We start from the raw sequence: 27,287 nt of genomic DNA, 5'->3' as shown, positions 1-27,287 counted from the left end.
GCGCAGGCGCGGATCCTGCACTTTATGACCAGGTGAGCAGTTCCTCTGGCAGGTAAAAGAAGTCTTTGCCTAAAGAGATCGCAGGAGAGGCAAGCGGGCGGATCACTCATTCCATGACCAGCGGGGACCTGGTGATAGGCAGCCCGGAGCCAAAATGTCACTTCTTGCAAAAATGGGGGACTGGCAGGTAATTTCGCTTTCCTTTCCTTCTTTCTCGATTCAGGGTTATTATTATTTTTTGGCTTGTAATTTAAAGAAGGAAAAGGAAGGATAGATCCAGGTGAGCAGGCTGAGTAACCAACCCACTAGTCTTAGGGGCAATGTCCCCAAGGGAAAAGAAGGCGATCTGATTAGGATACTACATGGTTATGCAAAGAGACTCCGCGACCTTTCAACAGGTGGGGAGAGTTGGTTGCTGAGAGGGGGGGAAGGGGGAGAGAGGGGGGAAGAAAGATAATGTTAAAAAGGAAGCAACAGCGTCGAACCATAGCTTTGTCTTTACAGTAATAAGCCATCCCCACTGGAGTCTTCTTGTCTGGGAGTTGGTTGGCTTGCTGATTCTTTTTAGCATGTCTTTATGAAATCCATTGCAAATACTAAAATCTTTTTTTTAAAGAAGTTTTTCAAATCTCCTGGGTCTACGTGACTGTGGAACTATGTGTGTGTGTGTGAGTGTGTGTGCATTTGTGAGAGAGCATGAGCCGGAGAGCAAGGCACCAAGACGATTCCAAAAAAGGAGCATATATTGTACAGTGTGTAAGCACCTGGTTAGCCTTTCTGGCGCGGAGGTCGGGAGAAACTTAAAAGGTGCCAGAAAGCGAAAGCTATTCTGCTTCAGTTTAGGGCTAGGCCTTAGTAAGGCTGTTGCTTGGACTGCGGTCAGAGGTTCCACCATCTTTCAGAGGGAGAAAGCTAAACATCACTCTATATCCACTGTTCCAAAGGAAGGGAAAGGAAAAGGAAAAGGAAAAGGAAAAGGAAAAGGAAAAGGAAAGGAAAGGAAAGGAAAGGAAAGGAAAGGAAAGGAAAGGAAAGAAGGAAAGGAAAGTTAACTGCAGGCTCTGGGCTGCCTATGGACTGTGCACTACCTATGAACTCAATGAACGAGGAAGTCTCTTTCTATCTGAAGACAAAAAGGCTGAACCTCGCCATTCCACCTTTATCCCTGTTCCATCTCTCAGCGGATTGCCAAAGCCAACCTGTAGCTCCTAGTGTGGCTGGCGTTTAAATTTCCTGCCTCTCCTTTGCCTTCTAATTTCAGAGCTGTTTCTGTAGAAAGAGAAAAGGTTAACCTTACACAGGTCTGGAAGCTTGGTGGCTTTTTTTCCTTTCCAGGTCCGGACCAAGGGATAAAGAAAAGTCAAGGGCCTGAAAGCTTTTTTAAAAAAAAGTTCTTTTGATTTCTGAAAAGTTTCAATGCTCCCCAGTTCTAGATATTGTGTGAAAGTGTATGTGTCTGTGTAAACGTTCCCGGAGGCTTAGACAATCTTAAAAAGAGTCCTAGTTCTTTTAACGGCGTCTTTGGCTTCTTCCTATGGAAGTCAGTAGCCGAAGTGAAACAGCCTTAGCTGCCGATATTTCAAGTTATAATTTTTTTAGGGTTGAACTGTAACTGCATCTGAGTCGGAGGCAATTTTTTAGGAAAAGCTCTTCCTGTACTGCAGGGAATGGCGTTTCAGGTGTGCAAAACGCCAAGCTTCCACGCCTTACAGCAAAGGTCATAGTGGCTTGGAGGCCAAATTTTGGCCTAGGGGGCTGACCCTCCACTTGTCTAAATTGGGCAGATCAACTAAAGGGATGATCAGAAGAGGGCGACCTGTCTGTCTTGCTTTCCAGAAACCCTGGGCTTCCTGAATCAGGAGGCCGACAACTGCTCCCTTACAGGCTTGGGACAACTACATATGGCGATCCCACTGGCATAATTGAGTAGGAACAGCTAAGAGACCGCTGCTCCATTGTATATGCCAGAATGTTAGGAGGACCTCACAAGGTCCCTTTTGTTTCACCTGAAAGCGTACCTGAAGCTCTTCTGCCACATTCTTTTTCCACTACCCCTCTCCCTATTTTTAACCGGGTTTGGGATCCTGACCCCGAAGGCCTTGCCAGCCAATCCATGCAGGGCAGAGTTACCCATTGTGGATCCTCCTCGAGGAAAGGCCGAGCTTCCGATTCCTGCCTGCAGATCTCGAGGAGCCCTTTTTCCACCCTCGCCGCCTGCTTGAGGTGACCCTGGGGGAAGAGAAATCATCCACTCCCGTTAGTGCCTGGGAGCCGAATGGCGCAACACCCTCGCCGCTGGAAGGCACGGCGTGCCAAGGGAGAAGAGCGGAGAGGGGTGGGTGCGTGCGTGCGCGCAGTTAACTCGCCCTGCCAGCGGGCGTGAGGATGGGCCTCGTAGAGAGCCTCCCCGCGGCTGGGTTTGAATGTCGACGGAGAGAGCAAAGCGCCACTTTTCCTCAGGGAGTCGGGAGGAAAAGGAAGAGCAAGAGGAAGAAGACCAAAGAGAAATTGGGCAGGTGCTCCAGAACACGGGAAGCTGCTCCAGAAACCGGTTGTACGGCTCTGGATCCGATCCTAAACTTCCTGATGCTTTCCAGCAGCCAGTTCAGTTCTGCTGTCAGCTTAGGTCGAGGCTACCTTGAGTTGTAAATGCCTGCTAAATCTCCGGATGGGCCCCCAGAATCTGAACCCAATTAATTGGCTAATCTTTTCAGGCCCTTGTTGGAGGTAAAGGAGTGGTAGGTTTTTGCTGCGCTCCAGGTTGTTTCCTTCGGGAATGCGGCTGTCCTCGGCGGAAGGGCAGAGGTGGACGCAGCGGCAAAAGGGCAGCTCCAGCAACATTTCTGGACTGCGGTGTCGGCGTCCGAATAAGGGGAAGGGGGCTTGGTTTTAAGAGAAAGGCCAGCACAGACCCTGCCCCAGCTTTGCTTGCGCTGAAACGCCTGCCTGATCAGAAATCAATTTGGATTAGCATAAAACGGATGAGCAATGAGATAATCACGGTAAACGGAGGAGGAGGAAGAGGGAATCCAAACGAACAGCTTTGAACAAGCCACGGAATGAAATAAAGGAGGGAATAAAGATTCGAAGTATAGATGTAGCCAAGGTCCACACTGTTTTAATAGAAGTTAGGCTCTTTCCCATCTCCTATCAGTCAATCTGGCTGAAATTCGATTCCAGATATTGGGCGACTTGGCACGCTCTGCTTGCGCTCAAAATGTGTCTTTCTCCGTGGTCCCCCCCCCCCAGCCTTGAAAAGAGAGCTGATTTCGAACAGAAAAGAAAAGCTGGGTAGGAAAATCCATACCTCTGCCTTTAATTCACTGCTTGAGCCTAACTCCCCCTGAGTCATATGGCTTTGTCCCTTATGAATCAGAGGGCTATTGTCTGTAAAAAAAAATGCATTGTGGCCTTGAGTCAAATTTATTTCAGTCTGAATGCTACCTGCCTGAGCTGCCCCAGAAACCACCTGTTGTTCAAGTGTTTCTAAGAACAAATCTATTTTGGAATTAAGTCCACCTAATTCTACTCAAGAACACAACCTTGGAGAATTGGGGAACACACCTCACTGTTCCCGATTAGCTGAAAAAGCATATGAGGGGCCAATTCATATATGTGAATAGGCAAAAATATGCCTTAAGGTACTGAATGGCAAAAAAAGTTTCATCAGGGTTAAAAAAAACAAAAAACCAGAAAGTCGACTGCGTGTTTTTCCTCCTTGCTGCTAACAATTTGGGATTCACAAATACTGTGCATATATGCGCGTCTTGGGTTTGGAGAAAAAGCGTGCGCGTGTGTGGGAGGCGATTTTGTGAAACAAAAATTAATGACTTCAGAGAACGAGGAGAAAGGGGATTTTTATATCCAAACCTGGGCCATTGAACCAGTCCCGAGCATTTTAACTTGGGTGGGTGTTCGGTCCAAGGGGACTTTTCTGAATAAATAAGGATCAGGCCTTACGAACTCAGCTCGTTAACTCTTCTTCTGGCTGGAAGCAGATCTCTCGGGAACCCACGCGCTTCCTCTGGATTCCAAGTGTCCAGAATGGGATCGCAGATTGCTGATGTGTTCATGTGGAGAAGAGCGACCCCGGGAGCTGCTCAACAGAAAAGGATCTCGTCGGAAACGTCACTTTTTGAAGGGGTTTTCTACGCTATTTCCGACTGAAGAAATCGCGGGGGGACTGGGGGGTGGGGTGGGGGGCGTCTGCAGGGAGGCGTAGGCGAGAAGCTAAGTTCAAGGAAGGGTCTCCCACGGGTCGCCTTGTGAACATTGCAGAGTAGAGGAACAGATGCCCGGAAGGCTGTTGCTTTAAAAAGCGAGGACACCCCAAGAGAAGCGCCCCGCTTCCTTCTCCCCTGCCGGGGCCCAGTGCTTTACAAAGGTTTTTTGTTTTTTTTCCCCCCTCCAAAGGGAGGCAGAGCGCGAGCGAGCGAGCGAGCGGAGTCCCTGCGACCCTGGTCCCTTGGCGGGCCAGTTGCTGCGCTGCTGAGCAATTGGCCGAGGGTTGCTATGCTAATGAGGTGGCGACTGGGCGGTTGGTGAAAGACGAGTGGAAGAAGGGAAAAGTTTCGACCATTAGAGGGAGATCTCCGAGCGGGCACGGGAGATCGCCTCCGCCTCCGCCTCCTCCTCCGCCTCCCTCCTGCTCCAGCACTCCAGCGGGCGCGCTCTGCATGCCAGAGGAGAGCGCAAGGCAGGCGGGCAGGGCAAACAGTCTCGTCCTCTTTCTCTTTCTCTCTCTCTCTCTCTTCCTCCCTCTCTCTTCCTCCTTTTTTTTTTCTTTCTTCCTTTCCTCCTTGCTTTCTCCCCTCTCTCGCGCCCTCTTGCCTCTCGCCACGCCAATCCATGAAAATGCTTTGGAAACTGACGGATAATATCAAGTATGAGGAATGTGAGGTAAGCGCTTTCCGGCGACTGGGGCAACCAGGAAAGAGGATTCCCTTCCTCCCGCCCCCGTCTCTCTCTTCTCCCAAATGAGAGAGCGAGAGAAAGAGAGAGGGAGAGAGAGAGAGAGCGAAAGAAGAAAGAAAGAAAGAAAGAAAGAAAGAAAGAAAGAAAGAAAGAAAGAAAGAAAGAAAGAAAGAATTGCCAGCTGCGATTGGAAAACGTCTTGCAGCACCCAACGAAGCTTTGGGAGAGCAACTTCTTCACTTGCCGACTTTGGCAAATGGGGAGACGAGGGCGGGTGGACTCGAAAAGGGGCAGGCGGAGGATGCACGCCTGTGCGGTGGGTGGTTTAGAAAAGAAAAAAAAAAAGACCTTTGCCGAAGCAGACCGGGAGGGGAGCAAGAAAATACACCCACACGGATCTTCCTGCAAAGGCTCCGTATCCCAACAGCTACAGGGAAAGGGTCGAGAAGATGGAATGGATGAGCAAAATGAATGCGGAAGAGCAAAGTCACCACGAGACAAAATTAAAATGTGTTTTAGCCAGTACCGAGATTCCCAGGATCTCCCAAAGAGAGCCACCTCATCGCTCTCAAAAGAGTTGTCTTGGATCCACAGGTCTGGTGTTGCAGACTTGAGAGATCTCTGATATGGATAGTTGTCATTTCTGCATCCAACCTCTTCTGATGCTGCTGCAGCTTCCTTCTGCTTCTCAGCCCTTTGATTAGAATTAAAGGGGGAGGAGGAAGAGGAAGAAAAGGATGGTGTTGAGAGGAAGGCAGCGTGGCTTTAAGCTCTCTTTTGAAAGTCGAAAGTGGAGCCTGGTAGGCATTGCGGGTGGGAGATGCTCGGAGTAATTCAGACGGGCGTGGAGAGTAGGCAGAGATGGAGAAGCACCGCCTAACTAAGGTGCCAAAAACAATCTGTTGGTAAATTTGTGCCCATAGGGTGGCTTGGTGAGAGATCTTGCACAGGCGTATTCTATCACAGGGCAGAGTATAAGAAATGATAAGTATTTGGATGAATGGAAAGTGTTTAGGAAAAGGCAGAGCATGGGTCACTTCAGTAAAAGTAGCTTGCTAATTAAATAATCGCGTATCTTCCACGTGCTCAGAGAAAGATAAGAGTTAAATGCTAGTGTGTTCTTCTTTGTGAATTGCAAGAATGATGCTATCTTTAATTGGGTTTGAGTCTTCCAAATTCTTTGGGGAGGGGGGTCTTTGTTTCCATTCCAATCCTACCTTAGGTGTGTAGTACAAACACGAGCGCGTACATTACACTCTCGCCTTTGTTAATTCTATACACACACACACTAGAATCCGGCAAGTGGCACTTTGGAAGATTAATTAAGAAAACCAGCGTCGGTTGGTGTGGAGATTTATGGCTGCTTTGGGGTGGGGGGGGGGCTGGGGAAATCTGTCTATAAATGTAGAGAGAGCAGGACAGGCTCCCTCTTTCATTGAACGTGTGAATTGAGAAAGTTGCGCGGTTCTTTTCTTCCCTCAGTCATTTCGGGTGAAACCGTTCCCTTCCGCGCAGGCTTACAAAAAGCCGGGTGTGGGGATTCCCACGCTTGGGGCTTCAGAGCAAGAGATTCAGAGGTGAGACTTCCGTGGCTGGCTAGAGTGGTGTTTGGGGCGAGGTGCGTGGCTGGTTTTTGTCTGGGGCCCCGGGGTTCGAGCGTCAGCGGCTAAAAGTAGCTAGCGGGGCTTAAAATGGATCTGGGCTATTGGAAGTTACACCTTATTTTCCCGTTTACCTGGGCATAACTGCACCGAGCCTCGCGGCTTGTATTTCTAGGTAAATACGCCTGAAGCCGAACGTGGAAGATAAAGCTAAATATAATCACTCCGATTACATTTGTTTGTTTATTTATTTTAAGTTGGGCCACAGGGCAGCTTTGGAAAACTCGCAAAAGTGTTTTGATTGGCTTCCAACGTTTTTGCCAAACGCGACTGACATAGTAGTGAAGTCTTACGTGCCTCCCCTTCCCCTGAATTTTTCTGTCAGGTTCCGGATTCTTTTTAAAATAAAAAAAACCCAACCCAAACCAACCCAGAAGAGCCTTGATTTGGGCTCCCGGTGCTTTCGGCTGCCGCGCAGCGCCCCTTTGGCTGGGGGAACCTCGAGAGCAGCATCGGAAGGCGGATGGAGGGCAAAAAAAAGCAGCTGGCGACAAGGAAGGGCTGGGTTCCTTTCATGCCTCTGGTGAGGTGTGCTCCAGGAGTTGTGCCGAGGCCTGCTTGCTCGGCGGCAGAATGCCTGTTGTTATGATAAGCTGGCAGGAAAAGTGGAACAGGCCTGTCATTTCCCCGGATTCGCTGGCGGTGAGCTGCCCAGCCAGTTGGACGGGTTGGGCCCAGCCTGGGAGCCCGAGCTTGTCAGGGCCAGTAAAGCGGCAGTCGCCTCCCTTTTTTTCCCCTTCCCTCCCTTCCTCCCCCCCCTCTTTCGCCACCCTCTTCCCCGATCTTCAGTCCCAAAGGGGGGAAGGCTCCTCTGGGCTCCCAGGAGGCGGAGAGGAGCTCCGGAGCCCCGATTCCCTGGGGACTGAACGCCTGGGGAGACGGGATCCCACGCGCCTAGGAGGGAGGGAAGAGCCCTACTCCTCTGCTCGGGGATCCGGCCAAGGCCCGCAGCGCCTCCGCCTCCTCCTCTTCCTCTGGGCCCTGGAGTCATGGACCTGACGCAGCAGGACGCTACCGGAGCGGAACTGCCGGGCCCGCCCGAACACAGGCGGCTGAAAGCCGGGGACCCCAAGCCGGAGCCAGAGAGCGGCAGCTCGGGGGTCAAGAACGGGGCCGGGGCCCGGCAGTTGCTAGCCCTGTCTTTTGAGGCGCCTGACTTCACCCAGCCGCCGCCACCGCCGCCGCCACAGCCCGAGGTGCGCCTCCCTTGCCTTGAGCTTGAGGTTCCTAGCGCGACTTCTCCACTGCTGTGCTTCCCCTTGGCTGGGGAACCCCTACTTGCTCTCTCCCATTCGCCCTTCTCGCCCTCTCTGCTTCTGCAAGTTTTTCCGCATGCCTGCCCTCTTTTCCAGTTTCCTTCTCCTCGTTCTTCCTTCCTTCCTTCCTTCCTTCCTTCCTTCCTTCCTTCCTTCCTTCCTTCCTTCCTTCCTTCCTTCCTTCCTTCCTTCCTTCCTTCCTTCCTTCCTTCTAGTGCCTTTCCCCATCCCTCCTCTTTCCCCTGGTCTCTCCAGATTCTTTTCCCACCCATTCTCTCTGCACCTTCTCCCGTTCTCCCCTTACTCTGCCTGCCTTGGCTTGCCTTGCACCCACCCGTTTGCTCTCCCTGGCTCTCTTTCTCTTTCACTTCTGCCTGCCCTGCAACCTTTTAAAATGTTGCCCCTTTCCTGTGATTCGTCAGACGCAGCAACGGCATGACTCTTCCCCCCCCCGTCCTCTTTTTGTCTCTCTCTCTCTCTCTCTCTCTCTCTCGCTCCCCCCACCTCTGATTAGATACACTGATTCTTCATTCAATGGACGTCATTTAGAACAGCCTCTGCCTTGAGTTGCTTCCTCGCTTCACGCTCGATTTCCAGCCATTCTTCCCTTATTAAGTATTCGTGTAGTATTAATAGTCATGAATATCTGCTATTAGGAGTCTTAAGGAAAGCAGGCTGCAGATTCCTCTCCCTCCCTTCCTCTCTCCTTCTCTCTCTCTCTCTCTCTCTCCCTCCCTCCCTCCCTCCTTCACTCTCTCTCATTTAGGAACTCACGTGCAGCAGTAAAAGGAGGGAGAGAGAGGGAGAGAAGGAGAGAGAGAGAGAGAGGTGGGGACCAACGCGCACACACGCACACCACCCGCAAACGGATTAAGGAACACACACACACAGGCGCGCGCACCCCGACTCAACTTTGAATCGTGAACTCTCACGCCAAGGATCCGGCTCTCGCTCTTCGCTGCTGCAGAGACGTCGGGCATTCGGTTGTGGACTGATGGATTATAGGCGCGCTTGCCCAGTGCTGGCGGACAAGTCTGGGCGTTGGGGACTCGGGGTGGTTTAGACCCGGGCTCCCTCCATTGTGTGTGTGTGTGTGTGAGAGAGAGAGAGAGAGAGAGAGAGAGAGAGAGAGAGAGAGAGAGAGAGAGAGAGAGAGAGAGAGAGCATTTGTGTGCAAGAGGGAGAAAGAGAGACCGAGGGACAGAGCAAGAGTACGGCTAGGAAGCGGGCGAGCGAGCGAGCGAGACCTAAAAGAGTCCACTTTTCTCTGCCTTTTTTTTTTTTTCCTGGCCCTGACTTGGTCCCCCCGAATCCGCGCAGATGTTAGTTCACAGTTTCTCAGCGATGGTGAGTGTGCTTCAGACTTCTCTATCTGGGATGGGTTGGTGGGAACCTCGTCACCATCATGCTTTTCCCTCATCTTCTGGGGTGGGTGGGTGGGTGGCCGGCTGGCCGGGTGTCACCTCCCACCGAAACCTTTCCTCTTTCCGCGTCTCCCCTCTGCTCGTTTGCAAAAGCTTCCCGGGTCCTCTACTTTGGCTGCTTCAAGTAAACTACAAAAGGCTAGCCATGCTTCCACACCCGTCCATTGTGTTTTGTTTTGCTTTGCGTTTCCCCTCCCCTTCCGATTGGGTTTCACCTCTTCTTTCCGCTCTTGTCCTTTCCCGGGTTAATAACGCTCCTCGGGAGACTAAAGTCCAAGGCATTTAACAGCACTTTTCTTTATTTATTTATTTCCTCGCTACCTCTCCCCTCCCCTCCCCCCCCGACTTCTATTTGAATGGCTGTTAATTTCCTTGAGACGTACCTGCGGGCTATAATTTCATAATTTACCAAGTCCCGGTTGTACAGAAGCAAAACCTCTTGCATCTTCCTCCTCCTCTTCGGCTTCATTTTTGTGTTTCCCAATTGTTTCTCTTAATTTTGCTGCCTTGTTATTTACGTAAAATTACGAGTTGCATGTATACGTTATATGGATGTGTGTATGTCTGTGTGCATTTACACCCGCCCCATACGTACGAGGTTGAGCGTCCCGTATTATATTATGATTTGATTTCAATCAACGAAATAGCACGTTGTTTATCCATTTTGGTCCCATGCTAGATTGGTAAATGCTGACTTTTATATTTAAGTATTCCCCTCCCCCCCCCCAAACGCTGTTCTTTTCCATGGCATTTTGGGTGTCCTTTTCCAGGGAGGGAAAAGAAGGACTAATGCAGCAATGGTGCACTTTCACTTTTTAGAGCAAGGAAAAAGAGTATTTGTTTGCTCTATTTCACTTCTTTTTGACAATGATGCCCGTAGGCTTTTTAAAAACAAAGGTTACCCACGCCCACATACGAGCACACACAGAGAACACACGTTATTCCTCTCGAAAGAAAAAAAAAACCCTTCTGGATCTGCTCTTAGTAGGAGAATTTTGTTCGGTTTTTTTTTCCCTCCACAGGAGTTTGGCCTTTTTCTCCCCCAGTTTGTTAACTGTTAATTCACTCAGCTCCATTTAGAGGTTGTTCTCTGCCAGACGGGAATATCTCGAAGGGTGCTTTTGACTCTAACCTGAGCGCAAATATTGTATCTCATAGTTGTTTTTTTTTTTATAGGGTGATAAACATTTGGCCTAATCCACAGTTTAATTTTGACTTCTCTTCCTCCTTCTCTTTCTCTTTCTCTCTCTGGTCTCCCCGTCCTCTTTTTCGTGTTCTTATTCATCAGGACCGCCACGACGCTACCAGCAACGGGACAGCCCGGCTACCCCAGCTGGGGAGTGTGGGCCAGTCTCCCTACACCAGCGCACCTCCGCTCTCGCATACACCGAACGCCGACTTCCAGCCCCCTTATTTCCCACCTCCATATCAGCCCATTTACCCGCAGTCTCAAGACCCGTATTCTCACGTTAACGATCCGTATAGCTTGAACCCTCTTCACGCCCAGCCTCAGCCCCAGCACCCGGGTTGGCCGGGACAGAGACAAAACCAGGACACGGGGCTTTTGCATACGCACCGCGGACTTCCCCATCAGCTCTCCGGCTTGGATCCCCGAAGGGATTATCGGCGGCATGAAGATCTCTTGCACGGACCTCACGGCTTGAGCTCAGGACTAGGAGATATTCCCATTCACTCGATACCTCACTCGCTGGAAGACGTGCCGGTAAGGAGACCCGCGAGGCAGGGAGGCTGGCGGCTTCCTGCCGGCTCTTTTTTTTCCCCCCCCGTCCTCGCCCTGCCACGCTTCTTCTCCTTCTTTCCCTCCCCCGCTCCTCACCAGGGGATGGGAATTACAGTGTGCATTTCAAGCCTCCAGCACACCCTCCATGAAGGCAAGCAGCAATGGTGTCTCGCGGTTGGCAACCAGAGTTGAATTGTCTCCCGCCAATGTCTTCAGTTGCTAATGCTGAAAAATAGCTCTTTGCTTTTGTTGATGGGGAGTCGAGGGAAAAAGAGGGAAGGAAGGAAGAAGGAAGGAAGGAAGGAAGGAAGGAAGGAAGGAAGGAAGGAAGGAAGGAAGGAAGGAAGGAAGGAGAAAGAGAGAGAGAGAGACGCCAAGATCAGAATACCCCCCTACTGACGTCGTTGGCCATGCTGCCTTGTTAGTGACAAAGCGAGGTAACTCTTAGAAAGGCTGTGTCACCTTAGAAATCCTGGCCTTCAGTCGGATTTTTGGCTGGCTTGAAAAAGAAAGCAAAAACTGATCCAAAGCTTTCTTTCCACTTCGGAGCTGCTTGTTTGGAAGGTGGGGAGGAGGAAGAGGAAGCAAAGAATGAATTGCAATTCTTCGGATTGCAAACATGGCGTAGGAAATGGTCTAGGCCCGTCACCCCCACACAGGGAAAAAAGAACAATGTGCTGCTGTTGCTATTGTTGTTGTTATTAATTTAACTAAGATTTTGGAGCGCCTTAAATGTTTTTTTTAATATTATTATTCGGGTCAGGATCTGGTTTCTCTTATCCGCAAATATAATTTGAAAAGAAAACTGGTGTCTCTCCTCCCATCTTTTAACAGCCTAGAGCCCTTTATAGCCAGGGGCAAGCACCATCTGAGTCTGGCTGCAAAAGAGGGTTATTTCTATATTTTTTTTTAAAAAAACCCACTCTTCTACTGAATGCAGAATTTAAACAAGCCAGTAATTTTACTCCTGCTTCTGGTGCTGGTTACATTGAATAGAATACATTTGTGGGCAAGGGGAAAGGAAGTTTCTAATATTAGCCTGGGATTTGTTTTGGTTCCCGTTACTAAAATGTCACCGCAGATTATTGGATCAAATATTATCATAGTATGTTCGCTGACAGTTTAATGGTTTCCAATTCCATGTTGCAAGGATAATTTTGGGATGGGTTCCTTTCAGAAAGCGATTTCCCCACCTCCTTTATTCCATTCCCTTTTATTAATCCATATTTGAAGAAAACGGAGGAATTCATTACAGCCCCAACTCTCTTATCCCCCAAGAAAATCGCGCTTAGGTTTTGTTTTGCAAAAAAAAAAAAGGGGGGGGGGCATGCCTTGAAGTATCCATATCTCTATGGGAATTGGGCGTTTTTGAAAGAAAAAAAAAAGCTACACCAGCCAGTTTCCTTTTCATTTAAAAAACAATCCCCAAAATAACACCAAGGATACCTGGTTTGGAACTAGGGTTGCTTAGAAAAAAAAACCCCAGTTTGAATCAGCACTTTTAAGTAAAAACAGTTGCACTGAAATCAGGGGGAACTTCCACTAGTGTTTTGTTTTAGGTATCAAGTTGCAAACGATTTTGCTGGGATTTCAGTTGCGACGAGAATTGTATGTGCGATTTTTTTGGGGGAATAATAAATATAGGTTATTTTACTATGCCAGCAGTTAAGAGATGTCTGGCCTGTTTTAAGAAAGGCCGTTAGCAAGTAGTTTAAGATAAAAACATTTAACAGGAACACCTCCCTCTTTATTCGGGGTCGAGTATTTCCAAAGCTGATAAATCTGATCCGTTTAAAAGGGAAGGCCATTGATCTTCGAGGAAGGCGGGCGGCGTCACGTTAGGATGCGTGCTTTGACAATGGAATAGAGAGCGGCCTTGCAAAGGCATCACCGTGTGCACGGAGCGAATGAAGTTCGTTGAAAACAATTGCCACGATAGGAGAGGCTGTTTTTAATTTTTCTCCTGCTTATATCAATAGCTATAAGGACGGCTGCTTGATACGGAATAGTTGCTTAAGCTGAGGATCAGTATTATTTAAACATAAGTATCTCGGCGGGATTTTAAAACCTAACAGCCGGTGGCTTTCGTAGACTCTGTCTAGGTGAAGAAATCAGACAAATAAAAACGTTATGCCCCACTACATTATTAAATAGGTTTAAGGCTCTTTGCTTGAAGGGATATTTTCCCATATAGTTTAAAAAAAATCCAAGAAAACGGCAGCCATAGTCATTTCTGAACATTTCTCAATTTAATTATGCTCAAATCCAGAAGCACTTTAGGCAAGTTACAAATGAGAGCATTGAGTACAATAAAACCTGTAATAAAGCAACTTCGTACCATCCACCCGGAATCATTGAGATCAGGCACAATTAACAGGAGCATAAATCCAAGGCAGAATGGAAAAATGTTAGACTCGGTATTATTGTTGGACGGAGACTTAGAGAAGGAGAGGAAGGGGGTTTGAGGTGGGGGGGGGTTTCTCCATAGGAGCCTGTGGGGGCGCGCGCGCGCGCGCACCTGCGCGAAATAGTAGCGCTGAAGTTCGGCAGCGCGAGGGGAAATTCTCTAGCTCAGCAGCGTTAGTGCTAATTTGTAAACACAGACAGACACGTTAGATTGACTGTCAGTTTGGGAATTAGAAAACACGATTTTCATTTTACTTTCTAATCACGTCTGAAACGCAAGCGCGCGCCGTATCCGCGTGCCCAGAGTTTCAAGCCTTCCGAGCAGAATTTAAAAGCAGCGGCAAACGCTGCCTGGGACTAGAGGGGAGCCAGAATTGCTATGGGCTTCGGCAGCTCGCAGGGTTATCCTCCCCTCCTCTCCCTCTCACCCCAATATTCGGAATATTCCTCCCCCCCCCCGTTTTCTGTATGCAGATGTGGCACAAAAACATTCTTCTAAAATCTTATTACAGTGTTAACCTCCATTAAAAAATAGCACAAAGAGCCCGGAAAGCGTTCCCTTAAAATGCTTATTTCAGAGTGAGAGGCATTGATAGAAATTCAGTTTAAGCCGTGTGCGTTAAAAAGCAGGGTAAAATGGATAATTTATGCACATGTACTTAGGGGGTTGCCCTTAATGCAGGAAGCCTGAATTATAAGTAAGTTCAGGCATTCTTAACTAAAGGTAATTGCTATTGAAATCAACGGGACCTACTTCTGAGCAGATGCCACTAAAGGAGGACTGTCCCCAAACCTAGCCATTTCTGCTTTCCAAAGATTCTGTGCAGTTGGAACCCAGTATTTGCTTTTTAAATTCAAAAATGTCAGTATAAGGAAATGAATATTATTCTATTTTTTAAAAACACCAAACTAGTTAAGATACAGGGAAATAAAGAGCTTCGCGTGTTTCTCCTGGTGTGTTTAGAAATTCATATCCCTTTTGTATTGCTTTTGTTGCAGCACGTAGAGGACCCCGGTATTAACATCCCAGATCAAACTGTAATTAAGAAAGGTAAGCCACTTCTTTAGCATTCCAAGCATGTCCTCACAAGCTTGATACCGAAGCTGAGAGAACTTACTAAAGCGATTGTTTCTCCCCCCCTGCCCCCTCCCCGTAATTTACAACAGAGCTGAAAATGGAAAACGAAATTGACAATCTCGGTTGATAACCCTTTTACTTAATCGCACCCTCTGTATATGTATGATTATATTATCGAGCTAAACAGATCCATGTTTTAGCTGTTCCTAATGACATTGAGGTTCAGAACTGACTTCTAATTTCTTTAGTTGCCTTGAAAGTATGTTTCATTACCTAAGAAAGAGCCAATCCTGTTCAGTCCCCCCTCCCGCCCTATCCCTCTTCCTCCCCCCCCCTTCAGGTTGAGGAGATTGTTCTGGATTGTTTACATCAGAGGGCTTTGTTGTAACAAGCGAGCAGGATGGCGGAAGGGTACTCGCTGGCTTAGCCTGTTCTCTGCAACGGGGGCTGTGGTTGTCTTTTCCTATGATTTCAGCTGTTTCCTCCTGATGTCTTGTTATACTTGTTTTTTGTCTGGAAGATAGTGTCCTCTTGTCTCCCAAACCTTGTCTGGCTTCGGAATTTCGTTGTTGTTGGTTTTTTAAAAAAGTATTTGCAATGTTGGCAGCAGAGCAGAATGGTTGGCTTTAATTTTAAACCCTGTTCAGGGAAATGCCGGATTCTGATCATTTGGCATGAAAGATTTGGGAAAGGATCAGTGTGGCTTTCTTACATAGTAGCTGGGTCTTGTGCTCTACAAAACAGTACTTCCTTGAAAATCTTAGCACTACACAATGAAAGCTAAAAAATTTACCCCTCCTCCCAGTCTGGAGAGTCTTTGTCACGTCAAATTAGATGTGCAAGGAATAAATCTTAAAGTGATGCTCTTTCCAAGTCGACATGATAATTGGCTCTTTTATTAGTAATCTCAAGAGTTCGTTTAACTCCTATTGTCTCTATTAGCCTCCCCAGAGCTATTAATGTCACAAGTGATCTATCCAAAACCTAGATATCCCTCCTCCACGCTCCACCCTTTAACATTTGGATTAGACCTATTAAAGTGAAAATGGAAAGTATACGAGTGTAGGATGAAGGACAAGAGGAATAAAAACATGCTGATAAGAGTAAATATTTATAGTGTAACCAGGTTGGAACATAATGCCAGGTCCATTTGCCTCCAAACAAGGCTGCCCTTATTTTTCAGTTATGTTAGCCAAACTGAACATGCAAAAAGATTTGGGAGAATTTTACCCTTCTCTTGCACATTATTTTAATAATGCCCTAGAACTTTGTCATTAGGGGAAAAGTGAAAGTTGTGTCAAGGAAGTTTCTTTTCTCTTTGGGAAGCAGATGGTAGTAAGGAGGTAGACAAAAGTGTATCCATTTTCCTTTATTTTGTTTCGGGGTAATTGTTACTTAAAGAAAATTGTACTATTACCTTTGAAAACAGTAATGAAAATACCTCTTTGGCGCCTCTCCTTCCAATATAAAAAGTTGCAATTGCAGAAAATGTGACATCTAATTCAATTACTTTGAAACTATTCAATTGGAAGTACTTGGGGCTACTCTAGTACAAATTAAGCCCGTAGTCGTGTAGCTTGTAGCATTACATCCCCCAAAACAAGCGAAGGTATATTATGTGGTTGTCCTTTGCAAATATTAGCAATAGGGAATATGTCTTCTTCCCGTATCCTTCACGATTTAAGGCCCCGTATCCTTAAGATTACCAGCGAACTGCTGTTCCTAGAATAATTTAGGACAAGAGGAGGTAATTTTAACCCCACCTCTTCTCCCCACCCGTGGAAAATCCTTAATTTTGATCCAATCCCGATTTGGTCTTTCAATGGGGGGGAGGGGAGGGGGCTGTGAAGTAGTCAATCCAGACGTTGAAAACTCGTCTTCTGTGCTTCTGCCTGAAAAGATTCGCTTACTTTTTTTTTTTTAAGATTACCCAAAGTACGTAAAAGCTAGATTTTTTAAGCAAGGGTTCGGAGTCCTCCCCCACCTTCCCTTTCTCCCTCGTGTCCCCCTCCCCCTTCCCCTCAGACACTGAAAATTTTAAAATCGAGGTTCTCCACCAAGGTCATCTGTGGCTGGGTCAAGTGGTGTGTTTAGTCCCCGCCAAGTTGCTGCGGAAAGGAAATTGGTATATTCCACCCTCCCTCTCCCCAATTTGTAAGCGTGTTTCCTAAGTTCTCCTGGTCCGAAGTCGATGCTGACGAGTGTGGACGATGCGTAGAGGCGAGAGAGGGAGGTCTGGGGTGGATGGTGCTGGCCGGCTCGGTTGGTGGCCTTCAAAGCAAAAAAAAAAAAAAAAGGCGGAGGATGAGGAAATGGAGGAAGGGGCCGCCAGCCTCGGGGCTACCCCTTATTCCAAAAAGCTTCCCCCCCCCCGGTCATTCTCGTTGTTGCCCATCTGCCATCATCTCTCAGCCACCTTTCCTGGCTTGTTTTCATCCCCCTTCCCCCACTCCTGTCATCGCCCACGCCTCCCCCCCCCACACGTTTCCCAAGCCTGCCGCCCCACCATCGCCTCAGGCTCCTTAGCAGCTGCTAATCCCTTCAGCGTTTGTGCACTAACGCGGCTCTGCCTTCCCTCGGCCTCCCTTCTACCCCCCCACCTTCCCCCCCCTCCCTCTGCAGGCCCCGTGTCCCTCTCCAAGTCTAACGCCAACGCCGTCTCCTCCATCCCCATCAACAAGGACGCGCTCTTCGGCGGCGTGGTGAATCCCAACGAGGTCTTCTGCTCGGTGCCCGGCCGCCTGTCTCTGCTCAGCTCCACCTCCAAATACAAAGTCACCGTGGCAGAAGTGCAGAGGCGCCTGTCCCCGCCGGAGTGCCTCAACGCGTCTCTGCTGGGCGGAGTGCTACGGAGGTGAGGCGGCCCGACGTTAGCCTGGGCTTCTCAGACGCGCGCGAAGACAACTGAGGAGGGGAAAAAGCCGGCCCCGGATTCGGTGCGAGAGGCAATGTGGCGGGAAGGGAGCCCATTGGCAGAGAGGGGTGGGCACGTGGTTGCGGTGTTCCGCCTCAGCCAATCGTCTTTCCCCAAAGGCTCCAGCTCCCACCTCTTCTACCTCCTGTCTATTGTTTTAATTTCTCACAGTGGATATGCTACCCCACACTTTTAAACCCCTCCCCCCCACCTCACCCCGCGCACATCTTCATTTTTCCCTCCCTCCAAAGCTGCTTTTCTCCCTTTTTTTTTTATTTTTTTACAGAAGGCAGCTGCTGTTACTAGGAGGAGAAATAAAGCCTTTCTTTCCAATATCCCCAAATGCCACTTCGTCAATTATCTGCTGCAACCTTCTGGGCTCCCTCAGACATTGCTGGTTTTAACTTCTGCTCCACATTTTTTTTTTTAAAAAAAACACACCATATTTGTTTTGTTTTTCACTTCATGGTGCTTCTCCTGGCTCATTCATTCATGTTTATTTTTCACTGTAAGGGTTAACAGATTTTGAAAAGAAAGGACTGTTGAGAGTATTCTTGTGTTAAGTGTTTTCTCATAATTCCCTCACATTAATTTCTTCAGTAATCATTTCCCCTTGTTTAAAAATTTGGTGGAGTTAATGGGAATATACCTCAAAGCTCCATGTTTTGAAATCAGAGCCACAACTTTTCCACATTTTCCTTTAAAAATGATTCTAGGATCTTTGGGTTTTTTTTTTTTTTTACTATTCCCTTCAAGTCGCTAAACCTTAAATTTGAGTTTCAGATGTTCTTTTAGAATAGACAATATGAAAGAAGCTACCTATATTCTCAATATTAAATCTGCACCTGAAACAAAATGACAGCATGAACAAGCCATTTCAAAGGATTGTGACTAAAAAAATTACCAAATATGAATGGCAATATATTTATTGAAAATGCAGTGACAAATTAGAATAATTAGTATTAAGAGTTTTCATTGCTGTCATTATCTGTAGTCTGGACCATAATACAGCACAGCATCATGTATCTGGAAATTAGGCTGCATTCAGTTAAAAGAAGGCAGCATGTCCTGTTGATGAGACCCACTCATACAGTCAACATCAGCAATCGTAGGAAGGACCCTTTAGTGTAGCAAGGTCACTCATCCTAGTGTAGCGTGTTGAAAGCTCATACACACCAGCTGAGGGCACTGCCAGCATTACTTTCCTGAGGAAGGCCAGTGCAAGAGGGGAATTTGACTAGGAACACATTTATGAGAAAGTCATTTTTTAAAAAATCTCATACTAGTGTGCAGGATAAAAGAGATCTTTCCTGTTTAATCTGAATGTAGTACTGTATAATGAAAGGCAAATGATGATTGTAAATCTTACATAATGCAAGGAAATCAGGCTAAAAATACATCACCCATTGGTTCACAACTATGCAAAAACCTCACAGCTATATGCTTGATCACAATATATAAATATATTTTATAACCTTGTGAGTGTAATTGGTGTTCACATATGATTTGCAGCTGATATTGTAAGAATACAAAAGATTTAATGTTTAACATGCGTAATTTTAGTGAATTATATATTTCAATGAATCTTGCACAGAAGTGAATAACTCTAATTATAAGGCCCCAAATTTATTTTTTTCCTAAACTTACTAAATTATTTTAATAAGCATTTATAGATTTCTGGCAAAGTATCTGAAAAACTTGCACTATGAACCTGAAGGTACTTATGTATTAAGTGCTGTTGTTTTTTAATGTGTGGAACAGGGCAAAATCAAAAAATGGAGGGAGATCTTTGAGAGAAAAACTGGACAAAATAGGATTAAATTTGCCAGCCGGGAGACGTAAAGCTGCTAATGTTACCCTGCTGACATCACTAGTGGAGGGTAAGTGATGGCTTTTTGGCAGTAGGAAAGGCATTATTTGGAAATGTTTCTTTTTGTTAGCTGAGGAAAACAAACATGTGGACCCTGAAATGTTTATGCATATTGTATAATTTAAATCATTATTGGTCAATGTGACCTTTTCCTCTTGTATTTTTTTTTTTAAAAAGGGACTCTCAGCCAAAATCCATTGATGTCAAAACATTGGATGTGGCTTTATTGATATTTATTTGGGTTTAAACCCTTGCAATGCATTTCAGAGTTGGATGCTAAATCTCAGTGAAATGAATGTAACCAAATTGGCATGCAGTGTAATGCTTCATTTTAACTGGGTTGCTAGTTGATTGATCACTTGGATTAAAAAGTAGGACTGAAAACATTAACAGAGTAAACATAACTAATGGATTAATTTATTAATCACTGATTGACATGGTAGATTTTAATTGGATTTTAATCAGTGTAATCCCAAGTGAAAGGGGCAAAATAGTGACATGTACAATTATTGTATATATCTTGATTTATATAACAAGGATTTGGGTTATGATGATTTTCCATACAATGTGTGACTTGACTGAATTACTTTCTTAAAAGAAACTGCTGCTCTTCAACAGCATCTCAACATTTAATAGATTAATTATCATGCTAAGACGTATAATTGAGCTAAAATTTATAAACTAGTAGAATTAAAAAACATAGTCATGATGAAGATTATTTAGTCCATTTATCACACAAGATAGTTGCTCCTTAAATGCATGTTATTGTAAATGTTTAAGAAATGAATGGATTTTAATATTTACAAATATATTAAATACAAATAATTCATCTATATTATATAGTTAAGATCCAATTATAAGCCCTATAAAATCCAGACTGAAAATCAAATTAAATGTGAACAATATTAGTCACTTCAAATTCTACAACCATGCCTTTGAAGTCCATAGATTTATTGCATTATTTCTGCTGAAGCGAATATAGCTTAAATAACTCAAAATGACTCTTAGTTATAGACAGTATAACAGCAATCCAGAGAAACATTAGGAATATAAGGATGATTTCTGAGAGCAAGTCACTATTATATGAGTGACGGCTTTAAAAACACTGTCTTTGGGTGAAAATGTTAATTGTTTCATTAATTGAATCCCAAATAATGTGTTTTGTTTAACTTTGGTTTTATTTTTATTCTGTTTAGCTCTGTCCTTATTTTCTAGTGTCTTCAGAGTTGAACAGAATATGTCTATGCACATATATAGTGGCCTACCAAATATGGAAACATTGTTCAGATTAAAAAAAATATAAAACGTACTATATCTATTCCTGATTCTCTGTCTTTATGCTTGATAATGGTACAACAGATACAGAATGACTGCCAGCATTACTGGCAGCATGACCACTAAGGAGTTACCATCTCTGCTAGTTGCTTCAGAAACTAACTATATGAGTAGTTTTAGACCAACAGATGGGGGGGTGGGGGTGGGGATGGAAGAAATCTGTTTAGAAATGAGATCAGGAATATTTTTTATTTTGGCACATAAAAAGCATGCTGCATTTATGTGCTGTAACAGGTAGGCTGGAAGTTTATTGGACCTAACAACACTTAAGATCTGTTTCCAGTGCTCAGGATCTAATTCTTTGCACATTAATAAACATTAAAAAGTTAAATCCTATAGCTACCTTAAGCTACAACTCTGCTATTTTAAGCTGCATACCAGTAGCTTATTTATATTTAAATCATTTTGACATCTGCATTTGAAAAATATAGAACATTAACTTCTTGAATTAATTTGGGAATCCTTGACCTAAACCATGATTTAATAGTGTCCTAATCTTACTGCAAGGTTCTGATCTCCTCTTTGCTTGGTATAATTAAGCAAAATAGAAATGCTTTATTTTCCTCCTATTTTAATTGTGAAAAGAGGGTGGGTGAATGTGCTGTTTGAACATTAAGAAGTCAAAAGGGGTGGACATGTATCTTCCTTTCTGTTAAAATAGTTATAAAGTTTATAATGAGAACAAGAAATGCAAGGGGCATGCTAAATTGAGAATTACTTTGTAGTAGCTATTGACCCAAGGAAGTTGATACAAACTGTCCTATCCATGCAGTCTTCACTAGGTTTTAATTTTGAGGTCTTTAACCTTGATTTTGGTTATGTAGAGTGAATTTTAAGTCATTCTTCATGCCAAGTTAGCTTTAGTTTTGCTTACTATCAGCTTATAGCCATCTTTTCTCCTTTTTTTGGTTGCTTTCTTTTTTTTTAAGTTCAAAGAAGTGAAGCTACAGCATTATAAAAAAAATGCCAGCTGCCACTGAAAGTCCACCAAGGAGTCTTGCCATTAATAAATAGTGTACTTAAATGCCACCAGCAACTAATGGGTAATCATGGAAAGCAAAAGAAACTTTACAAGTAGCTGAAGAAAAAACAGGAGAGCAGGAAAAAAGGGGGAAGGGGAAAGGAGATAAATGCTAATATCGTGATGTTAGGGAATATTTTAAACGTTTAATAAAACCTATAATTTCAAAGGAGCGTTCTTTTTTTTTAAAATCACGGTTTGATCATCATATTACGATGAAGAGAAACACAGGAATAAGGCTAATGCATAGATAAACTAATAATAGTGGCTAATTTTTCCCCCTCTCAAGAGATAATAGACGATTGTTTGGGTTGTGGTCCTTACGCGATGAAGCCGCTTCCAAAGTCCTGTTATTGTTTATGATCCGCTCCATTTTATGGAAACAAGCTCCGTGGACTGAGGCTTTGAAGCTCTAATTGGCGCATGCGTTCTTCCGGACCTCGAGCTAATGGCAGGAAGCCCTGCGGTGAAAACCAACTGGTTCAGGAAATTAAAACCAAAGATTTGAAAATCAACAAAACAGACAGTCTCAATGGAATGACCCTAAAATTCTTATGGTTAATCGTTTGAAAAGGGGGGGGGGAGAGGAAGGGAAGGAAGGATAATTATATGCAATCAAGTTAAATTTTAAGCACTTAACTATTTAATGCAGTCTACGGGGTGGGGATTGAAATAATGATCAATGATCAATATTAATCTCTAGGAACAGAATAATTATATGTTTTGTATGTTTTTCTTTCCTGTGTATATACATAATGTATTCCCGTAATGTAATATAAACTAAAAGCACAACTAGAAACATAATTAAACTTTACAAAATAGAGATAAAATACTTGGGACACTTTTGTTAGTGTGTTAAATAAACTGCCATAAATATATTGCAATATAATTTAGGACTAAAAGCTGACTACCTTCACCACTTTATGAATTGCTTAATCTACCGCCCCCCAAAGGATTCTTTAGGATCAGTATTAACACGCTCGTAGTTTGATATAAAGCAATGCATTTGACTGAGGCCCCCACCCCACTCCGTAGCAATTTATTACCTTCAGGAAATTTCTTTAGCACACTGAGATATTATTCTTTTCTAAAGCAGCGATTTACCAGTAGATTGCAAAGTGCCAGTTAATCTTGATTGACTGGATATCACGTGAAGAACCCAAAGATGCACCTAGCAAAGTCTAATAACAAATCCCATAGATTTGTTGGCACGAGTTCCCACCTTCCTGTCGCCCGCTTATGCTTTGGGTATTAATTATGTATTTCCTCCCAATCCACATTTCAGGAGAAGCCGTGCATCTCGCGAGAGATTTTGGTTACGTCTGTGAAACAGAATTTCCTGCCAAAGCAGTAGCTGAATTTCTCAACCGGCAACATTCCGATCCAAACGAGCAAGTCACAAGAAAAAACATGCTTCTAGCGACGAAGTAAGACTTTTTACCTCTGCGGAATATTCCTAAGGAAGATTTTGTTTATTATGTTTGGTTGTGCGCTGAGCTTTTCCTCTGGTGCATTTACATTTGTTTGCTGCGGATATATTATTCTCCGTACCTGCGTGATTGCCTTGGCGAGGTAACTAAAAAGTACACAATTCCTCATCGAGGGGGAAACGATATTATTGCCAATGACGCTATTGTTGAAATCAAGCAGACGTATGAGAATGATTCCCCCACCCTCCCTGGAATGGTGTTACTAGAGGCGTTCAAATGGGAAGAAAATGGCATATTATAATGGCGAGGCTCTAGATTTATCAGAGAGTAAGCCCCGTTAAGTATAGTGGGATTTATTTTGAGGATTGTAGACAAGGTTGCGTAGTTATTTGGAAGTAAGTAAAATTGATCTCAATGGAACTTACATGCTGAATAAAAATGCTGAAGATTGATTAACTGTGAATTCAGGTATTAAAAGTATTTCACTTCTAAGCAACTAAAATGCCAGTGGGGGTTTATTTTAAGAGAAAGACTCTAGGGATAGCTTAATAGAAAAGATATTCAATATTCAGGTTAGGTGGTGGGGGAAGAGGAGAAGGAACTCTCAATTATTGTAAATGATGTGTTTGCTGGAAATTAAAATGCTTTCCCCCTCGTAGTAGTTAATTACAGATGGTGATTCACCAAAGAACAGTGGGCCAGAGGGCACCCAGTTACTGGGAGAGATATACAGCTGAAATATGTCTCAATACTTCCCTTTAGAAACTCAATTGCTGCCATATATATGCTCCCAGTTTTTTCCCCCTCCTCTGCTGGCAGTTTATTTAGATACTAGTATGGATCTAATTTCTGAGTGGATCCCTTTATTCCAGTGCTTTGTGACCTACATAAACAGTACTGCATCTTTCTAATGCCACCAAATCTTATATGAAATGAGAGTCCTGGGATTGATAAACTAAAGAAGTAGCTTTGAGAACTGTTCACTGTTCAATTGGAGTTTTGTTTTGTCCATAAAATTATGGTAACCCTCACACTTTATTGTCAATTTGCTTGCTGAGAATAATGGAACTTTTTGTAAACATATGTAGAGGGTCCTAAGTGAAAAAAAAGAAAAGAAAAAATAGTGTGTGTATTGAGATCAATACAACTTACTTTCAAGGAAAATTACAAGCTTATGGTAATACTTAGACCTAAAAAATAACTGTTGATTTAAAGCCAGAAGACTAGACATGAATGTTAATTACAGAATTTGTAATTAACAAGTTTGATGGGGTAAACAGTGGGTTATTACTCTGGAGGAAGGAAGTGGGAGATGTGTTTTGTATCAAGGAGAAATGTGTATGCTTGTGTGATTTCCATAGAACTGACATTTTTCATGTGATTATGAAAATGTGGATGTATATGAGAGGAAAGAGTTAAATTAAAACACAGAGCTGTATTGAGTATGACAGAGAAACTTCAGATATCAGCATCAGTAAATAAATGTGAGGGCATATTGGGATGAAGAATACATTTGGTGCAAACTGCTGTTCCAATAATTATTGATACAGTAGTAGCTTTGTATTGTATTTTCATATTTTTCAGACAGTAATCTATAACTGCTATCCTTTGGATGAAATAAAGACATGGTCCTCATTTTTGGACACATAGCTAGACACATAGTTTAAGGGATTAGTAACACCCTATAGGTATCTAATGTACTTGTATGTAATACATGCACATGCAGAGAGAGGGAAGGACAGAGGGAGGGAGGGGGAGAGAGAGAGGGAGGGAGAGAGATAAATGTGGGAAAAAGATTCTAGATGCCACAAGATAAGAGGGTGATCTAGTGTAAAAATGCATCTGTGTGTTGAAAGACAAAAAAGGAAACTATTGTTCCTGGAAGAAATGGATGTAAATCAGTGCAGAGGAGAAGCCAGGGAGATGAGAGAAAGAGAAAGGCTGTTATATTGATGCCAATATTTCTATATAGGGCATCAGCGGTGCAGAACTGAGAGAACGGGTAAAAGAGTAGAGATCCTTTCTGTGTGTGCATGTATGATTTTGCTGTGGAGGCAACTGACTCCTTGGCTCGCCTGCTTGCTGACAAGACTGGCTTATTTTCCTCCCTCCCCTTCTCTCTGCTCCATTTATGCTGCAGACAGATCTGTAAGGAGTTCACCGACCTGCTGGCTCAGGATCGATCTCCACTGGGGAACTCTCGGCCCACCCCCATTCTGGAGCCGGGCATCCAGAGCTGCCTGACCCACTTCAACCTCATCTCTCACGGCTTTGGCAGCCCTGCTGTGTGCGCAGCAGTCACTGCCCTGCAGAACTATCTCACCGAGGCGCTCAAGGCCATGGACAAAATGTACCTCAGCAACAATCCTAATAGTCACACAGATAACAGCACTAAAAGCGGCGACAAAGAAGAGAAGCACAGAAAATGAGGATTTTCTTCTTGCAGCCCCAACCAGACGAGCCAGCCTGGCCCTCCCTCCCCTTCCTCCTCACCCTGAGGCTACAGCAAGAGAAGCTCAGAAATCTGTCCCAGCCTATTCACTCAGGAGGACCGGCTAATTCACATCTCTTTCACTCCCCTACCCACCATTCTCCTTTTTCTTCTCTCCTCTCCTTCCCTACCTCCATCACTTCCCAGTTCATTTCCAGTTGCTACCCAGTTTGGAGCCCAGAAAACAAAGGTGGCGATTGGGCCATCCTAAGAGGAAAAGGAAAAAAAAACATTTTTTTGTCGTCTGTGTGAACTTTTATTATTTTTAACAAAAATAAATAAACTGATAAAAATAAAACAACTTTTTTTTCTAAAAAAAGAGAAAGAACTAAGTTTAAAGGTTAATAATTAATGAAATGTGGAAAAACAAAAACAAATGAGCTTCATCGGACTGGATCACCACCTTCTCTTATACAAACTTCCGTTTAAGATTGTAGCCATATTTAAACAAAACAAAACAGGAAAGAAAGGATAATGATGATGATGATGATGACATTTTATCAGTATTGTGAATAAACTTGAACACAAACCACATGCAGTTCCATGTCATGTCTTCAGTTTTAGCACCTCTCTCCTGCCAAGGTAAAGCGACTAATTTGAACTTTCTTATGGTGACACCGATTCATAGTACTTCTATAAGGGAATCAGTGTTCTGTATGTATATATTTATTTATGTGTAATTTAATGGGAACTGTAAATATGGTGAGTCTGTTTGAAGCTTTTTTTATTATTTATCTGGTGATCTCGTTTACCTCTTGTTTAGTGGGTTTTTAAGTCTTTCCCATCTTAGTTCCATCACTGTGGTTCATAGTTACTTATTTAGAAAACGGGAGGGGAGTTTTTTAGGGGGAGGTGGGGTGGTATTTTCTGGGATTCATCACTTCAGCCCTGTTGTAGCATGTTATAAAAAGGCGACAATAAAGCAGCTAAGCGATTGAAGCAACTTGGATTTTTACAAATATATTATTAACATGATACTTAATTTCCACATTGATAAAGGAAAATAAATCAACCGTCCAACCCAGACCAACCACCATTTCCACTGAAATAATTTAGATTCCCCTTCCAAAAACATTTTTTCCGCATGTTGATAATTTTTAACAAATCTTCGTATGCTGTGGCTTTAAAAAAGTTTATATCCAGGGTCTTTCTATTGAAAGCATAATCAGAGCAATAAGTTGATATTGTCTATTCAGATAAAGAACTGGGGATATTCACTTCCCTCTCCCCTTTTTCATTTTGAGTTGCCTTTTGGTTCAAAGAACTTCCATACATTGGGGACCACCTGGTATCCTCTATTTCCACCGGCCATATTGGAAGCAGTTACAGTTGTATTGTATTGAGTTGTGCTGGCAGTAGTTTCCATGCCTGTCAATGTATCATAGTCCTTTGTTGCCCAGATAAATAAATATTTGATACGCTTTATGTCGATTTTTTTTATTCAGTGGCTGTCTTTACCCAGGCGTATTTTTGTTCTTGGCAGTATTTTTTATTCAGTATGGTTACAGTAATTGAGTTTAACTCTCCCTTGACAATTGCTCTTTGCAATAAGCAGCTGAACCCATTGTTTCCCTCAAGTATAATAAAAACTTACTTTCAAGTTGGAGTTCAGAGCAGGGTATCATTTAGATATTCCACCGAGTCTGTATTCAGACAAATTACACAATAAAACAAAATGTATTCTTTTGGATTAAAAAAAAATATTGTATTGTTGAAGAAATGGCATTTTAATTTCCTTTAACTGAA

General features: G+C 44.1%; 1 protein-coding gene across 7 annotated transcripts; it reads left to right on the top strand.

Moving 5' to 3' along the window:
* Positions 1-26,966, top strand: TFAP2A (transcription factor AP-2 alpha). 7 transcript variants are annotated; one of them, XM_087890315.1, is made up of 8 exons: positions 3,357-4,384; positions 9,152-9,178; positions 10,544-10,978; positions 14,402-14,453; positions 17,103-17,334; positions 19,156-19,274; positions 22,906-23,047; positions 25,191-26,966. In XM_087890315.1, the coding sequence occupies exons 2-8, from the start codon at positions 9,152-9,154 to the stop codon at positions 25,477-25,479; spliced, it is 1,296 nt and encodes a 431-aa protein (XP_087746441.1). In that variant the 5' UTR covers positions 3,357-4,384; the 3' UTR covers positions 25,480-26,966. The 7 variants fall into 7 exon arrangements, with proteins under 7 accessions (XP_034285017.2, XP_087746441.1, XP_034285016.2 ...); XM_034429124.3 differs by having other exon boundaries at positions 4,266-4,899; XM_087890314.1 differs by lacking the exon at positions 3,357-4,384 and adding an exon at positions 6,342-6,491.
* The last annotated feature ends 321 nt before the right edge of the window (positions 26,967-27,287 follow it).

The sequence above is a fragment of the Pantherophis guttatus genome, chromosome 3 (genome assembly GCF_059756535.1).
Source record: "Pantherophis guttatus breed Tessera chromosome 3, ASM5975653v1, whole genome shotgun sequence".
Lineage (NCBI taxonomy): Eukaryota > Metazoa > Chordata > Lepidosauria > Squamata > Colubridae > Pantherophis > Pantherophis guttatus.
Note: the sequence above shows the minus strand (reverse complement) of the source record. Positions and strands in the feature narration are given on the sequence as shown.